At 46.4% G+C, this 17,705-nt stretch overlaps 1 protein-coding gene across 1 annotated transcript; it reads left to right on the top strand.

Moving 5' to 3' along the window:
• Positions 1-3,069: 3,069 nt before the first annotated feature.
• Il2 (interleukin 2) lies at positions 3,070-8,340 on the top strand. Its single transcript, XM_015478896.2, has 4 exons — positions 3,070-3,631; positions 3,720-3,779; positions 6,073-6,219; positions 8,039-8,340. Exons 1-4 carry the CDS (start codon positions 3,485-3,487, stop codon positions 8,147-8,149), a joined length of 465 nt encoding a protein of 154 aa, XP_015334382.1. The 5' UTR covers positions 3,070-3,484; the 3' UTR covers positions 8,150-8,340.
• Positions 8,341-17,705: the final 9,365 nt, after the last annotated feature.

Genomic DNA, 17,705 nt, shown 5'->3' with positions numbered 1-17,705 from the left:
GACACGGCAGCCTCAATTTCCCGGATTTCAATGAAAACATGTGCTGTGGCAGAGGAGAAGGCTAACATCTACCTGTCGCCCTTAGTGCCTAAGGAAAACAGAGTTCTTCTGTCTGTGGGACACACCGTCAGGAAATTCTTCAACTATTTTGCACTGAAAGGAGATTGCACATGCAAAACGAGATAAATGGATACAAAAGGACTTCAGCTCAAGGGTTTTGCAAATGTATCACTATTACTGTCAGAAGATAGTTCCGACCTACGTTAGAACTGTGCTAACTGCTGTGACTTGTCACAGGGGTCTTGTACTCACATAAAAGTACACTTCCAAAGGCCTTGAAGATCCTCCCATTCTCACCACATTGAAATAGTGGTCCCTTGGTTGCCAAAGCAGACAGTTCCTAGGGTCACGCTTCCGTGTTGACCTTGGGATGCTGCACACCTAAAGGCCCACCCAGCTTCAACTCGCAGAGCACAAATCATTTCCTTATGCCAGATGCAAGAGGAATGTCAGGAGCCATCGAGTGCATCAGTATTTTTAGAAGACCCCAGAAAGAGCTTGAAAACCCGTGTGAGCTGTTGCAGCTATAGGGTGAATGGCTCTAGGTTCTTAGGATCCTAAAACTGACCAGACAAGGTGCTCTCTGGTGAAGGGCAGTGATGCGTCCCTGACAGGCTGTCACTGACAGGGGGAGGCAGGGCTGAGAGGTAGGCAGCATCCAAAGACACCAGTGTCTAATTAACCTCTGGAGAGATCAAATTTCTCAACAGCAAAGTGTGGCTTAACGAGTTAATGAATTTGAAAACACTTTGTAAATTTAAAAGCAGTAAGAGAATAATAATTTTTCTATCTCCAAAAGATTACGAACCTCATTCCATTTAGCACACCCAACAAGAGCACATACGACGGAGACAACTGTGGTCCCCGGCAGATTTACACAGGAGGCAGCACGTCACAGAGGAGCAGAGGTCTGCTGGAGATAAGTCTGTCCCCAGCCTGTACCTGGGGAAATTCAGACTCTCTAGGAAGCGGGACTCCCAGCTGCACTCTGCGGTCGCCTGCAGGTCCGCAGACCCTGTGCCCTCATCTCAAGGGAGAGAAGCGGATCTGAACTGAAACACCTACAGGCCTGCAGGGGACTGAGAAGAAGGCATCACCCTAGGAGTCCCACTCCAGAACCAAGGGGAGTCTACAGAACTGAAGGACCACAGAAAGAGGTCCTTGGAGAGGTGGAGTTCTGAAAGTCCACTTCGAGGGGAGGACCACTTGCCGGAGACACCACATCTCCAGTGGCAGCCCGGGAGACTGGGGCTGCCCGAGTCAGAGAGGCTGAGTCAGAAGCAGCACCAAGCAACTAAAACAGCTTCTTGTAGAGTAGTGAAACTTGTGTGGTGTGACGACTGTGGCAGTGAGCAGTTACTACTGATCTTATCACCGCTGCAGCCAGAAAAGCCAGCCATTGTCAGAAGCATTAGAAATGGAAAGCATGCCACAGGGTGCGCAGCTCTCTCCCCAGCCTGAGAGAGAGAGAGAGAGAGAGAGAGAGAGAGAGAGCAAGAGCGAGCACGCAAGGCACTTCCATTATCACGCCACTCACTTAACAAGAGGGATCAACTTGAGGGCCCAGAAACTCAACTTTCCCCAGGGTCCCCGCAGAGTAGCCATATGTCGCCCATTCTCTAGTGGAAATAGTTGGAAAATATAAGTGTTGAGGCTGTGTGTGCATCAAAGGCCTCACGGGAAAGCCCCCACACAGGAAAATGTGTGGGCCTCACTTCTTCCATTCTGGAAGCCCGAGGGCTGCGCTGGCGGGGCCGGACAAGACACCAAGGCTGAGGGAAGCCACGGGTCACGGATGCGCGCATCTCAAGTAGCCCTCTCAACGAAAGTCCTGTGCTGTTCTTTGAAAGGTACCAGAGACATTTTGAATTCTTAGGTAACAAGAAAGGATCATGCGACTTGTCCCTAATGCGGCTTCATCTCTTTCCACCCGAGATCTCCAATGCTCATTTTAAAACCTTATGAAGGTGTTTTATATTCTCACTATATTTGCAAATGCATAGAGAGGTGCCACCAACCCATTTTTATGCTCTTTTAAGAGATTACATTTGAATGTTCTTTAAAATGCTTCACCCTCTCTGCCAAAATTCAGTTTGAAGTAACAGTCATTCTTCAAAACTTGACGTCACTGCCTCCTGAGGCAGCTCCCGGCTTCTGGCGGGCATTGCTTGTGTCCAGGCACCTATCTGTCCTATTATGCATCAGCTTACAAAAAGCACGAATGGTAAGAGTGGGGTTTGGAGCGAGAACATTCCACCTTCCTTCCAATCTTTGTTCTGCCCCTTACTGGCAGCAAGAGCTGAGTGGCCTTGGAAAAACTGCTGTACTTAACTTCTTGGATCCTCATTTTCTAATCTGCAAAATGGAAAACACTAAACTAGATATGAATAAGGCAGCGAAAATGCAGATGTTCAGGCAAGCTCTTCAAAATAGACACCCTCAGTTCTCCGCAGCCTAATCAGAGGTATGAACTCCACCATCATCCAGCCAGTGAGCACTCCACACTAAGTACCCTACCCAGTCGTCAACTACAAAAATGATGCTCCACATGTTTCACAACACTATGGCTCACTTGTAGTGTCCCAGATGCTTCAGAGGACAAAGCCAAATCTTTAAAGAGGTGAAGACATACTTAAAAACATGAATTGGCTCATCCATGACACATTTGGAGTCTGTTATGAAACCAGTATCCGTGTCCTGGGATGCGAGTTTTTTCTCAGTACTTGTTAAACATCGAACTCTTAAAAAAGAAAGAACAATAGACATAAAGATATTTAAAGAGATACAGAAAGATGTAAAATTTGAAACAGCATGAGCAGTATCTCTGATGCAATAAGCATTGTGCCTCCTAATACTCCAGCCCAGGAGGAAGCAATCTACATGTACATGCAATCAGCTCGCTGTGTAGATAGAGGCACAGCCGCCCTGCACAGGAAACCAGCATTCTTCCTGTCTAATCAACACATCTCCACTTCAGTCTTCTCACTCTTCACTCTTGCTCCTGTCCACCACAGCATGCTGCTTACATGTCAGCAGACTTTTATGACAAAGAGAAATTTTTCATGAGTTACTTTTTGCATCTCCACCCCCTTAAAGAAAAGAGGAAAAACTGTTTCATACAGAAGGCGGTAGTTGTATGAATGAAAACTCCGCCTCAGTGTGGGTTCAAGTAAGCAAGAGGGACTTCACCTACATCCATTCAGTCAGCTCATGGGGGGTTTAAAGAAATTCCAGAGAGTCATCAGGAGAGGAAAAACAAAGGTAATGCCACACAGGTAGAGTCTTTGAAAATATGTGTAATATGTAAAACACTTTGACACCCCCGTATTATTTTTCCAGAATTAGCAGTATAAATTGCAGTCCTGCTCGGGAGCTCCCTATCACACTCTCCAATCACTACCCCGGTAACCTTGACTCTACCGCCATGCACACCATGCCGCTGCTGTCCTTCCTCGCACTGACACTCGCACTGGTTGCACACGGTGCACCCACCTCCGGCTCTGCAGAAGAGACAAGGCAGCAGCTGGAACAACTGCTGCTGGACTTGCAGATGCTTTCGAGAGGTGTCAGTGTGAGTACTCTTCCTTTCCAACTTCAGCATTGAGCTGCTTTTTCTTGGTGGAGTTCACTTTTAATTACAATGTCTTATGCTTTCTCAGAATCAAGAGAATTCCACACTTACCAGGATGCTGAAATTCAAATTTTACATGCCCATGAAGGTAAGTACACTTTTCTACATTTGATTTATGTTTTAATAAAATTAAAAGCAACATGAAAATTTGGATACTGAATGCATCATCTGAGGAAAAATGAGTAACTTCAGTATCTTTTTTCAAAAAAAACTAAGTTTGATAATGGGGCTTCTGTTAAGATGGTTTGCCTCCATTTCTTACATGTGTTTTGGAAAAAAGGGAATGAGAAGAAAATGTAAAAGTAGTATCGTCACTTTGTTGCTGGGACAATTTAAATAGAAGATATGTTGATTTACTGTTTTAGTTAAAATGTAAGACTCTAGAGATATTTGATCATATTATTTTTGCCTATAAAATGTAAAAATTGACTTCGAAGGCACTTTTAAAAGTGCTTCGTGCTGTAGGGAAGGTCCTCGGAACCTCCTTGAGAGCAGCTGGCAGCACAGGGGCTGAAGTGACCTCCCAGCTCTGCCTGTCCTGGAGCTCATGACCCTGGGCCCACTACTACCGTCTTTACATGTTGGTCTCCCTTCTACCTACATGAATGGTAACTGTGCATACTAAGAGTCTTGTGAGGATTAGGAATGCTACCTGTTGATTTAAACACCAAGGAGTGTGAGCTCTGGTGAGTAGTAGTGAAGATGAAATTCTTACTGGGAAGCAAGAAGTACAATTTTGGACTTATATACCTTTCTGCCAGTAGAACTGGAGACTTACAATTTAGGACCAAAATGTGTCTTGCATCCCTGTATTGAGACTCATTATCAAGCAACCCCTTGAGATGAAGAGCCTCATTGGCTTGTTCTGGGATTCGGATAGTCACAGGGCAGTAACAGGTCACCCAGGCTCTAGAGTGCCTCACAGGTGCCAGTTTCCCAGCAGTTGTGCCAGTCAACAGAGAACGGGCACAACTTTGGTGCCAGAAACCTTATCCCAGGGTCATTCTAAGACCAGAAAAAAAAAAAAAAAACGGGATTTCCGAGGGCAAAGATGAAACTGCTGATCCACTTCTGAGAAATCAAGGGAACTGCTGAAGCTACTGTACTGAAGATAAAAAGGGAGAGAGCAGAGGAGCTCTCGCTCGGTCAGAGCCACACGGCTTTTTACTTCCGCAAAAAGACACTAGACTGTTTTCTGAAGGGAATGGCTCCAGATTGCTCATGCCCAAAAGTCAAGCCCTGAATACAGAAGTGTCGTAGCAAGTTGAAAGGGCAGTGGACAAGCATGTCGAGAGACCTGTGCTGTCCAGCTCATGTTCCCTCTGAAGACTGGCTGAGAGACAGCGTGAGATCAGGTGTGTCATTTAGAAGGCAGTGGAATTCTTTGAATCTAACTTTCTAAATGACAGCTCAAAATGTTTGAAACCAAAGGTAATGGGATAAATTACATTCATTTGTTCCTTTAGCCACCATTCACATATACAAAAATCTTGGAAATTAATACAAATATTTTGTCCAAAGGATGCTATATCAATGCTATAATGAAAAAGAATTAAAACTTAACCCTACTTCTACCTACTTGTGTGGCCTTGGGGAAGGCACAGATTCTTAGTTTCCTTATTTATAAGATGGAGACGACAGTACCGCACTGCTGATCTCAGAATACGGCTGTGAACTCCAAGGGGCTGGCTTAGGGGAAAACGGTTTGTGGAATTTTTGTAGAAATCATGTTTTACCGTAGAGGTACGCAATATTATCTGCCTACCTATCTTTATCAGGAGACCTGTCCAAAAATCCTGTGCAAATATTGTGATTTTTTTATTTGGTTGGGACAAATAATTTTTTTACATGCATCTTAATGTAGCAATTATAGGAAATTAAAATTTAAGACCAAAATGTGTCTTGCACCACTGTATTGAGACTCATGATCATATGGTCACAGTAGCCTGACCTGCACAATTTGGGGACTGTGACAGATGGCCTCTGAGAGCTCCTGTTGGCCCTCACCGTCCTGTGAGTCTCATCTCTCCAGTTCTCAGGTGTTGGCCTCCCAAACCCAACTGCTCTGGCTCCCGAGGGCTCTATGCAGCCTGGAAAGGTAGCCAGTCCCCGTCCGCGATTTCCGTTTGGATGCAGAAACGTTGACTTTTCACAAAGCCTGGTGAAGTGAAATGGGAGGCTCGTTAGTTGTTAACCAACAGTTAATTCTAATAATTGGTGCTCGAGCCCTGGTTCTGCCAGTTTCGTAACGTGCAGCAACACTGAGGACAGGGAGAAAGGGAGAAGCTGGGCCCACGGGGTGATGAATTAGGGTTAACTTCTGATTCTGGCCTTTAGTGTGTGGTAAACTGAGCTAATAATTATCATTCTTATTATTTTAGGCTACTGACCTGGAACATCTTCAGTGCCTAGAGGAAGAACTCAAACCTCTGCAGGAAGTGCTGAATGTACCTCAAAGCAAAAACTTTCACTTGAAAGATACCCCGAACTTCATCAGCAACATCAACGTGACTGTTCTGAAACTAAAGGTAAGGTTCACTCACTTTATTTGCTTCCTGGAAATATGATAAACGGCAGCGGGGGGAACTACTGCATTTTAAAGTACAGTACGTGTCTTTTGGCATTGTGAGGTATCCGTGCATTTATTTAGCCAGCATTCAAAGTACTCCGTGAATTCGGGTCCTCCTCCATGTGGGGTGATGCACTGACCCGTGGTGGAGCTGGGAGCACCTCTGGAGGCTTTGAGGCCACATGGCCTCTCCACGGCCTCCATCGCCTCTCAGAGCAATGTCAAACTGGAGGCAGAGAAAGCATGGAACTGAATCTCACAGAAAGCAGGCAGATGTCACTATGTATTTCCAGTTCCTCAAACCATTTACCAGAATCACCAAGACTGATCACTTGCAAGGATTTTCAAGTGAGGTTTCTTGATCATTGATGAAAGGACTGATCATAAGAGAGAGCTGTCTCCAAACATGGCAGCATTAGAGTGAACAAAAGACTAAATAGTCTACTATTTAGAGGTCCGCTTTCAGGCCTCTAAGTATTTTTAAATGCATGGGAAGCATGAAATAAATAGAGGATGTAGGGGAGGAGAAAGGGGTTCCCAGCTCGTTCCTCATCCCATCTGACAAGTACAAAACTCATGAGTTAATAAGTACTTCCAAAGCAGCATGATTTTAATTTCAGCCGTAGAAGCAAGTTTCTAAAAGTATGTAACTCCAGTTGTTTCCAAATAGAAATCACTTTATTAGTGGACTGTTTCAGTTTCAATCTTTAAAAAAACACATTGAGATCAAAGTCATGCAGACCTTGACAGACGCAGTCCTTTTCTATGCTGAGAGGTTTGCTCTGAACTCTTTGATTAACATCAGAAAACTCATTCTAAACTCATGATACAAATTTAAGATAAAATCACACGAAAATTATAAAACTGTGCGTCGGAAGCCACATACACTACTAAAGAAAAAAACCCCAAGAGATTACAATATTTAAATAATTATGTGTATCAATTAAAAGGAATGCAATGTCTTATTTGATTTATAAGGAATTGCTTCAAATTTGAAAAAGCTATTCCTTATATCTCACTGTACGTCAAAATGTTCCCTTCTTAGATCCTCAGTTAGAAGCAGTGTTAAATTTCAACAGAGGTTAGTTTCCATGAAGTCACTTCCGAGGAAGGAGTTTCTAAGAATGGTGGGAGTTGGGAAACTCACCTGCACTGACCCTGTGCCGACTCATAAAGCTGCTTTTCCGTGAATTTCCCCACAGCGAGCTTGTGCTCACTTGCTCTGGGCTAGTTCTACCCTGATTTGAATTAGGAGATTTATTTTGTATAATAATAATTAAGGTTTAGAAAGAAACACATTCGTACATAACGATTCATCCATTAAGTGGACTGCTAGGAGGTTATGAAGGTTTAGGAAAGAAGAGCATATATGTCATAACAGTTCATCCATACAACCTATTCTCTATAGCTATAGAGGTATTCCCAGAGGAAAGGGATCAAACAACTGTACTTCACTATGATATTTAATAAAATATCTACCTAGAACTGTTTTTATTCAAATATTTGTATCAATTTCAGGGGAAAATCTTGTAATCATTGAGAGAAAAATTAACAAATGCGAAAAATAAATGACAATTGAAAAAAAGTAGCAATCACCTGATGTCATAGTAAAATGTGTGATTTTGGCACATGACATTGATCACGACAAGAAAAAGGTGAATGACAACTATGTTAAACAAGCTTAAAGACAAAGGCTATAAGCCCACAGACTTCCGTTAGAGTAATCACATATGAGACAGACCACTCTAAACTTGCACGATTCAAATGCTTTTTCACAGGGATCCGCCACGACGTTCACTTGTGAGTACGCCCAGGAGACAGCGAACATTGTAGAATTTCTGAACACATGGATCACCTTTTGCCAAAGCATCATCTCGAAGCTCGCTTGAGAATTAGGTGCCTCCCGTGTATAACATCTAAATCTATTTATTTAAATATTTAAAATTTATATTTATTTTTGAATGTATGGTTCACTACCTTTTGTAACTATTATTGTTAATCTTCAGATTATAAAGACGGATCTTTTAAGATTCTTTTGTAAGCCCTAAGGGCTCTAAAATGGTTTCAATTAAATTATTTATCCCAAAGTATTTATTATTATATTGAATTATTAAATATAGGATCTATGTAGGTTTGTTAATAAAGGTATTTAATAAAGTTGGTGAATATAAACAAGTCCAGATGTTGGTTATTTGGGGAACAGCATGGAGTGAGCACTGAAATTTTTCTGAATCACTTATGTGAACTCTTTGATGGCTGCAATGCTTATGAAATCACTCTTCTCTGGGAAAAAGCTCAGCCCTTCCCCTTTCAAAAGGTGATTAGACCCCTGGTTCTGGTTTGGAAAAAACCTTATAGGCCTGTAATATTTTCCTTCTTAAATTTAAACAAAGTGCTAAATACAAACATTTTGAAACATTTTGTCTGTTTTTTTAGTACTGGGAATTGAATCCAGTGGTGCTTCATCTCCAACCCTCTTCTTATTTTTTATTTTGAGACAAGTTCTTGCAAAGTGGCTGAGGCTGGCCTGAACTTGCAATCCTCCTGCTTCAGCCTCTCAAATTGCTGGGATTCCAGGTGTGCAACACCACACCCTGCCTTTGTCTGTTTTGTCTTACTAAAACAAAATGTGTGAGGCTGGATACTTTATATAGAAAAGAGGTTTATTTAGCTGAGCGTGGACCTTCAAGAGCATGCTTCTAGCATCTGACGACTTCATGGCAGATGGCATCACAATAGTGAGAATGTGTTCAGAAAAGAAGTTCAGAGGATGGGCCAGACTTACTCAAAACAACTCATTCTTGCAGAAACAAATTCAGACCCCCAAGATACGACCTCTTCTCTTGAAACCGCATTAGTTCATTCATGAGGGTGGAGCCTCCATGACCTAATTACTTTCTACTAGGCTCCACCTCTTAAATGACCGCCACCTCAACCTGGGGACCAAACTCGTAGCACAATCATTGGAGAACAAACGATATCCAAACAGTAGACTCCCCACAGGATCCGTGTGCCTCTCCATCTGTTCTCCCTCAGTTACACTTGGTGTGTCCTCCAGGGCCCACCTGTGTGGCCTCTGTCAAGAGCCTCCTTCCCATCTGATTTCGTGGGGTCCTGCCACCGGGGAGCCCTGGTAGGAGGCCTCAGGGAGGAGGCTCCTAACTCCCTCTGTCCGCAGTTCCTTCCGTGGTGGCTGTGTCCCTCACAATGGCACTCTGGATACTTTTTCCCTCTGGGCTCCAGTGATCTTTCCTTCACTTTCCATTTCAAGCTCTGGGGTGCCAACCCTTCTGCTATCACCAGCTCCGGGGTACCTGCACTATCCCCTTCAGGGTCCTGACCTTCGACAGAGCTCTTGTCTGTATCAGATCCTCCTGATGGGCATCTGGTTCTTGCTAGGACTCAGGTCCAGCACTTGTGCTATAAACAGTCCTGGAAGGTGGACCCTCAAAATAGGATTCTGGGACTGGGGTGTTCATGCATTCAAAGAATACAGCCTGGCAGGACATGGGAACCTATGGGGTCTAGGAGCACCCTGACCACTTGTACGATGGTCAGCCGCAGCATGGGATGGAATGCAGGGGGAGGCCAGGGTTGTGAGATGGCAGGACGGTGACGTTAAGCTGCAACAGCAACAGTAACTGTAAGACTTGTGACTATCATCTAGACTCCCTGGGGCTCCGGCAGAGAACAGGGAAGGAAAGAGAAGCTGGAATGTGCAGTTAAAATCATTTGGGCGTTGATAGTCGAGTAAAGGCTTGGGTTCCACTATGGTCTCCTCAGTGACACTGAAACTCAGAGCTGCCACACTGGACTAGATCCACACTGTGGCCGCCTTTCACCCACCTAGGAGAACACGGAGATGGTAACTGTGCTGCCTGTGGGACACTGGCCTCCACAGAACTCGGTGGTGGCTGTCCTCTTGGGTCAGAACCACGGCAGATGGCGATGCCCTGGCCTCCCTGAGAACAATGCGGCCCTAAAATGCGGAGGGCCGGAGGCCACCCAGTCCTCTGAGACGCAGTGGAGGCTGTCAACACAGCGAGCTCCAGGGCAGAGTGCCAGCCACAGTGTCCCACGCAGAGGACCGACCGCAGGGATGCTGATGCAGACCCCTGAAGGTCAGGAGAGACTTCTGCTGGGCAAACGTGGACGTGGGTGTCCTCTTCCTAGAAATGGCCTACTGTATAGACCTCAAACCTCTGCTTTGGGGGGGAGGCAGCTGGGTTCCTTCCAGGAATAACCTGTCATATTGTCACGTGTGTGTACTATGAAACTTCCCCCAAGCCTTTTGGAAGGGACATTTACCAGTGAGATCATGCCTGAGGCACGGAAACATCCAGAAATTCTGGCGGGTTATTGGGTAAGGGCTGTGAGCTAACTGCACTGTGAGCCACCGGGAGGAGTGGGCGATGACCTCGCCACAGCATCATCGGCACGCTTTCTTCAGTCTGGAAATTGGTTTAGAAACCACTGCACAGTGGTCCATGGTTCAGCACTGCTCTCCAAGCCACGTGGGGAGCCGCAGCAGCCACACCGTGACGCTGGAGAACCCAGGGTCCTTGATGCACTGTCTGGGCATCTCCAGAGCTGGTCCAGCAACTGCAGACTAACAGGACACATCTCCTGGAGCAGCCTGAGGACCACGCAGCAGACGTGAACCAGGGGCAGCTCCAGAATCTCCAGACACCTCAGTACCTCCTCTCAAGTGTAGTATTTTGACTATGATGCACTAATCAGCAACAACAGATGTCTGAATTTTGTTTTATAGACCAGAGAAATGTTCTCTAAACGGTCTTGAAGAAACGATGGACTATTCCATTTTTTAACCTGTATTCATGAGTATTCCATGCATCCTAATCTTGCACCAAAGACAGTTTAATAACAAATAAGTTTTAAGTAATATAGGCACAGTTTTTTAATAAAAGTTTCACATAATGAAGCTATTTTGCAAAAAAAAAAAGAGGGGGGGCATAAAATCGACAACGCTTGAGCAGTGAAATATGGTGTGGAGATCACAGGGGAAGGGGAATATCAGCCCAAATCCCTGTCAAGAGGGTCCATGGGGTGACAGACCCTCCTAGGGTACCTCCTGTGGTGTCGAGTATCGCACTGTCCCTTTCTCCTTCGAGAGCACACTCTGCAGAGAGCATAGCAGAGTGACAGGCTACCCTGTTGTGGTTTGCATTTACACGACTGAAGCCAGAGAAGAGCTTACCTGTCTTGCCCAAGCTCTATCAATTCTACTGCCCTCTGCTACAGTTAGCCTGGAGAGTACTCAGCCATCGTAAGATTTCAGAACATTGTGCTGGTCCATTACACTGCAGGTGCTGTACACACTGGATCTGGCAAGTAGAAGTGCTCCCTAAGACCAGTGCCCGAATAAGACATCTGGGCTCCAAGGAGGAAGATAAAATCCTATCAAAGTCTAGGGAGTATCTCAAAAGTGAAGTTTCTAGGGACCCAGAAGTTTCATGCATGCGAGGAGAGTCCTCTAAAGTGGAGAACAGGTGCTGCACCTGAAATGCCCACTACATAGAGGTACAAAGCCCTGTGTGCCTCCAGAACTTGAGTTGCTACTCTGGCCTATTTTTTTGGTTACCCATAATCTGCCAGTTGTCAGTGAAGCCCAGAGCAAAACAGGGCTCCAGAGCAGGCCCAGGCCTTTCTATAAATTGTTCAGCAATTTGGCCTTTCTGTCCCAGCAGAGCCATGGTATCCAAAGTGTTTGTGACAGAGGCGCAGCAAAAGACTGGAGAGTCCCCACAGAATCATCACACCGCCCTGCGGTGTTTAGAAAAAGCCAGGTCTTACTTCGCAGAGAACTCTCCATCTAAAAGCAGCTTCTGGCAGAACCCTCGGAGAGGAAAATACCGACCATAGGACACCAAATGATCATGCAGCCTGAACCAGCAAGCACGCACTGGGCATTAACTGAGGCACGAAACGAAGCTGGGTGGACACAGCAGGACGCGACAGGCCTGGGCGGGCCCCGGGAGCATAACAGGTGGCTGGGACCCTCATGGTGGCTTCACTCCTCTACCTTGGCCAGCTCCTTTGGCTTCCTGGGCAGCTTCCTACTACAGGTTAAGAGGAAGAGGAAGTAAGAGCCTGGTGCCCAAATGGATCTGCAGCAAGGGCTGGGCCATGCAGGATGGATGACCCAGAACTTGTACGCTGCTGGAAGTGGGACGTTTGCAGCAGGCCGGGCCCCTGTGCCAGAGGCCAGGCACCAGCCTCAGTCCGCACTCTGCCAGCCCCTCCCCGTTTCCCTGAGGCAGCACGGCGGGCTTATTCTCTCTCCACCTCCTGAAGCCTCATTCCTCCTCGACTTCTCTCTGGGGAGTGTGAGTGCAAGAGGGGGCTGGCTCTGCTCACCCCTCCTTACCCAGGGCCTAGCCCCTAGCCCTCCAGCAGAGCTTCTCCCCTGTGCTGCTCTCCCTGTCCCACCTGTGCCCCGCCCCACTCTCCAGCTTGTATTTCACTTCCTGGGCTGCACCTTGGGCTGACCCCAGCTCCCCATTCCCTTCTGGTGTCGTGACAGGCATTTTGCATGGAAAAGCCCCTTGGGAAAGGCAGAGAAGGAAGGGTGAACTGAGGGTTTGTGAAACACTACGAAACAGTGCAGTTGGTTGACATGTGGGAAGTGACAAATGAATTTGTTAGTTGATCAAGGATTTGAAAAAAAAAGAAAGAAATTGGACAAAGACTAGGGACAAGGTATATGACTGAACCCCTGTGGACAGATATCAAGAAGCTATTAATGTCCCACTGTATGTACAGCTTTCAGTATTCAAGTGGACACTCCATCCATTCCTGCCAGTAGCCTCTTCTCCCCAGCCATCCAGGGCTTCCTCCCCCGGCCCCGGGAGAAGGCAGCATGGGAACAAGGATGGAGACTACGTATGAGCCCAAAGCCACCTTCTCAAGTGCTTCCCTGGCCACTGCCACTGCTGAGTGTCCAACCTCTCCAAACCAAAAGCCAATGAGGAGCTTTCTATACGCACAGCTCCCCAGAGGAGCCAGTTGGCTACTTGCTGGTAGGCTGTCACCTTGGACTCTGCAGGGAGTGATGCTGGTTTGTGCTCAAGGGTGGGCCCAGGTCAGCCCATACTCTAGGCACAGACCTTCTTTCTCTACCTAAATTGCCCTGTAGCACAGCATTAGGAGCACCATGGAATGTCTTATTAATCACAATGCTGCTTTCAACCAAAGAGCACATTTTATGGCAAAAGAGGCTGGCATGGGATCATGCTGAAGGATCTCAGTATTGCTCTGTGTTCAGAAGCAGGTGGCTCAATAAAACCATGAGTGGCCTGCCATCATGAGGTCTAATGACATCCCCAGCTTGGAAACAATCCTGTGAGGATGAAGCGTGTCAAACCAGCAGTCAGCGCGTAGCAGTCTCCCCACAGCCAGGGTGCACAGGTCTGGGATCCAGGAGCAGGATAAGAGGGGCTTTTTCATATGGTACTCAAGAATTTGTTCTTTTAATCTCCCACGCTAGAGACTTCAGCTTGGTCAGTTTTGAGGCCCTAGAGCTCAAGGAGGCATGTAACCTCAATTTCTACCAGAAAATTGGTGAAATGAAAGCTGAGACTTCCTTTTGGCCAGTGGGGGTTTTTTCATGCAGTTAAATCATAGACAGGTAAAGGACCACGTTCTGACTGAAGTGACTGATTGGGGGTGAAAAGGGGAAATTGAGCCCTGCTATAAAATAGCACGATAGCTACAAGATAGATACCCAGAAAATAGGCACAAAATAGAAACCCAGAAAATCCTGTTAGCTCTCTCCTCAATAGTACTGCCAAAGAAAACTGGAACAATCTTCAGATTTCAAGAACACCAAAGACAGACACTACAGAATTGAGATGCAAAGTACACCACCAGGCAAAGAAGTCACCCACCCAGGGGAACAGCTGAGGATCAGGGGACACACAAAGAGCAGAGGAGGAGGACAGGCATCACTGCCAACTTCCTTGACTAGCTACTGGGGCGGGGATCCAGGAACACCTTGAGAGACTGATGTGACTCCATTTTTGAGAACCAGCCTCTACCTCAGAGCAAAGCCTGTCCAAAGGAGGGGGGGTGGTGTGTGTGTGACCCTTGTTCTTAGAAAACCCACGGAGTGTTCCTAGGCACGTAGCCCCCCTGCTGAGTTGTTTGTCTGTAAATAACAGGAGAGGTCTGTGGTGCCAGGTGTCCCTGACTCTGCAACGCTAGTTCCTGGAAACACCAAAGAATGTGTGAGGCCTAAGGCCTGACCTGATGACCCATAGCAACCCCCTAGCAACAACCAATCAGCGTGAGACAGGGAAGATGTCTGGAACGCCAGGGGACCCCCCCCAGTAGTCTCGGTGATTGATAATATGTTAGGAAACCGTGTAATTCAGCACGGACACCCTTGCAAATCCTCGCGGCTTAAACCAATCAGTTCAAAGGTATCCACCCCTTGAACTCACCAATCACCCTTACCCAACTTGTTCCCGCCAGTGAATGTGCTAATCAACGTTAAGAGTGGTTGTTTGATTCTCCCGCGGTGTGAAATGATTTGCTGTGTCATTTGTGACACGTAGCGTATCCCCCAAAACCTATAAAATCTCACTGAACAAAGGACTGAGACTCACTCCTCAGAACCGCGGTGTCGGGAACGGTTGTGAGTCCAGGCTCGAGCTTGCGATAAAGACTCTTGTGTGCTTGCCTGGGATTCGGCTCCTGGAGGTCTTTTGGGGCCCCCCAGGTCCGGGATTTCAGCCTGAGGCAGGAGTGCAAGGGTAAGGTTAAGTTGGTGACCTGGAAAGAAAAGAGCTGCAGCTCCTAGCTTGAGATGGGCAGCAGGGACCTTCCGCACAGGGCAGCATCCGAGCACAGCCAAGGGGTCTGGCCACAGCTTCCTGCCTAAGAGTAACAGACACTCTCACTTGGATTCATTAACATTTTAAAAATCCATGGGGGGGGTGGGGGGGGAGAGACTAACACAATCATAGGCACATTTTTTACCATGTGAAAATTGGCACAGGTGCAATGAGAAAGTGCAACAGCTTGTGAATATGTTCATCTCCAGTCCCAAAATGTGTACCGGCTGTTCACCCCCGATTCCTTGTTACTCTGCCCATAGGGCAGCTATCTTACTGTGTGAATCAATGCAGTAAATAAATTTTCCTAACACCATCTTTGTCAGCATGTTTTGATTTGTATCCTGCACGAGCTAAAGTACCCACAGAATTGGTGACACTTTTATTTTACTTGTTTTTCTCCCTTTTTGTCCCAAACTACATCAATTGGAACTCATTTTGTCTCTGTGTGAAAATCACTGGTGATGCCTAACAATTTAGGTTTCAAGAAAAATATTGCGAGCATGCACACACACACAAAATACATACACAGGTGACTGTATGACCAATGTGATTCTGCAAACTGTACAATCAGAATAATAAGAAATTATACCCCATTTGATTCAAATGTATGAATTGTCAAGATCATTGTACTGTCATGTGTAACTAATAAAAAAATTTTTAAAAAGACATAAAAGAAAGACATACACACACACACACACACACACACACATCTCCAAGCTGAAGAGCAGAGAAAAAAGGTAACAAGAAAAAGCAAAACAACAACCATAACAAAACATAGGAAAAAAGGTACCAAGTGAAGGATATGAAAACAGCAGCCCCAGGGAGAAGGGAGGACCGTGGGCCCCAGATTTGGATTCCCACCATTTCCCAGCCAAAATGGGCTCTGAACTTTCATAACTTTCCTTGCTACAACTTTTCTCTGACTGCCCAACAACACATGCCGCTGTGATTAAGGTATATGACTAAGTCTCACTGCACATTCCGATGTGATTGAGTCTCACTAAACCCTGTAAAAATCAGGTGCCTCTTGTAACAGTGCCGTTTTCTCTCCTGGAAATGTGCTGTTCTGCTGCTTAATAAAGAGAGCCTTGCTGATCCCTTGAGGTCTGTCCCTGTTTGGGTTATTTTGCTTTCATTATGGTGCCAGAACCTAGGAACGGGAGTTAAGGGGTTTTACCCCTCCCCATCTCAATGACCCCTTCCCCAACAGTCATGTCATGTGGCTGACCAGTCCTGGGAAGTGACCATTGATCATTCAGCACCCCTGTGATTCTCTGAGGTCAGGGAAGCTCCCGACCAGGGCTCCTGTGGCTTCAGCTGAATTCCCAGACGGACTGTTCGCCCCTTCCCTTATAGAAGGAGACCCTTCACACCCTCTGCAGTCCACTTTGGCTAAACGGCGGCCAGTATGTGACCCCAAACTGACCCCATCCTTGAGCCAGGTTTTTGCTGCCCTATTGCTACATGGACGGAGCAGGAATCTGTATGAAGTCCTTTGTTAGTGTGGGAGGCACCCTCTTTCTACCCTTTCCTCCCAAATCTGCCACTTCCCTTACACCCTTAAGACCTCTGGGTCAGAAAGTATTTCTTGCCATTTTGTTCCCGTAAGCACACCAGCCTTCTCGTTCTTCAGAGGAAGGATCCCTTGTGCTTTTTCTTAGAAGTGCCCTGCCCAAGACCTCCACCTTTGGCTTGTCCAGACCCTGGGTTCCCCTACGACCACCACCACTCAGAGACTGTAGCAGGGGACGCCCGCTCCTTCTCTGGTGGAACTCTGGTGATGATCAAACATCAGGGGGAAAGGTGGGAAATGGTAACCAAATGCTTTGATCTCAAGTTGCCACCCCGTCATACCTCCCCTACATGAGGTCTCCTATCAATGGGACCCCTCAGGTTATCTCATAAATAATTTTAAGGACTTCTGCCTCATTAGGCTTACTTCTCAGATCTGGCCACAATATACACTAGAAAACCTAAGTCAGTAGTCCAAATTCAGAATTCTGGACCTTGGATCCAAAAATTCTCCAGGAGTTAGACAATTTCCTCCAACAAAATGGCAAATGGCCTGAGGTTCCTACCTCTAAGCTTCCTTTCACCTTTGCACTAAGCCCTCATTTGCCAGCCCTTGCTCTGCTCTACGATTAATTCCCACGGACTCCCTGCTCCATAAGCCCCTGGTCAGGCCCTCCCCCAGCCTCTTCTTCATTTACAGCCAAGAGGTGGGTGGGATTCCCCTTCATCCAGGGGTTGGGAAAGTCAGTCCTGACTTGCTTGTTTCTTTTCTGTGGAAGAAATTTGTGTGTGGGACAGAGGAAGGCCTGAGATAACTAAAGGCAGTGGCCAGGGCCACTCCCGGTGCTGCATGAAGGTCTCATGTTCCCAGTCGGACCCCAGCCGCCCTCAGGGTACCAAATATCGGCCACCATCTGGCCCTAAACCCATCTGTGTTTCTGATCTTCTACCCCAGTTCTGTCCATACTGTCTCTTAAACAGGGACCCATTGTGAGATGTTCTCAAGATAGAGCTCCCCTTGCTTTAAAATGAGATTCCCCTCAGCTGGAAAAAGACAGAAAATCTGTCTCACTCA

This window comes from Marmota marmota, unplaced genomic scaffold, assembly GCF_001458135.2.
Source record: "Marmota marmota marmota unplaced genomic scaffold, marMar, whole genome shotgun sequence".
Lineage (NCBI taxonomy): Eukaryota > Metazoa > Chordata > Mammalia > Rodentia > Sciuridae > Marmota > Marmota marmota.
The sequence above is the reverse complement of the archived record's forward strand: the minus strand, read 5'-3'. Positions and strand labels throughout refer to the sequence as shown.

What these genes read in the sequence shown, in the direction of transcription:
- Il2 (XM_015478896.2), top strand. Translation starts at nt 3,485, where the DNA reads ATGCACACCATGCCGCTGCTGTCCTTCCTCGCACTGACACTCGCACTG. An exon ending in AATTTTACATGCCCATGAAG is followed by an intron (nt 3,780 to 6,072) that starts GTAAGTACACTT and finishes TTATTATTTTAG; the next exon opens with GCTACTGACCTGGAACATCT. An exon ending in TGACTGTTCTGAAACTAAAG is followed by an intron (nt 6,220 to 8,038) that starts GTAAGGTTCACT and finishes GCTTTTTCACAG; the next exon opens with GGATCCGCCACGACGTTCAC.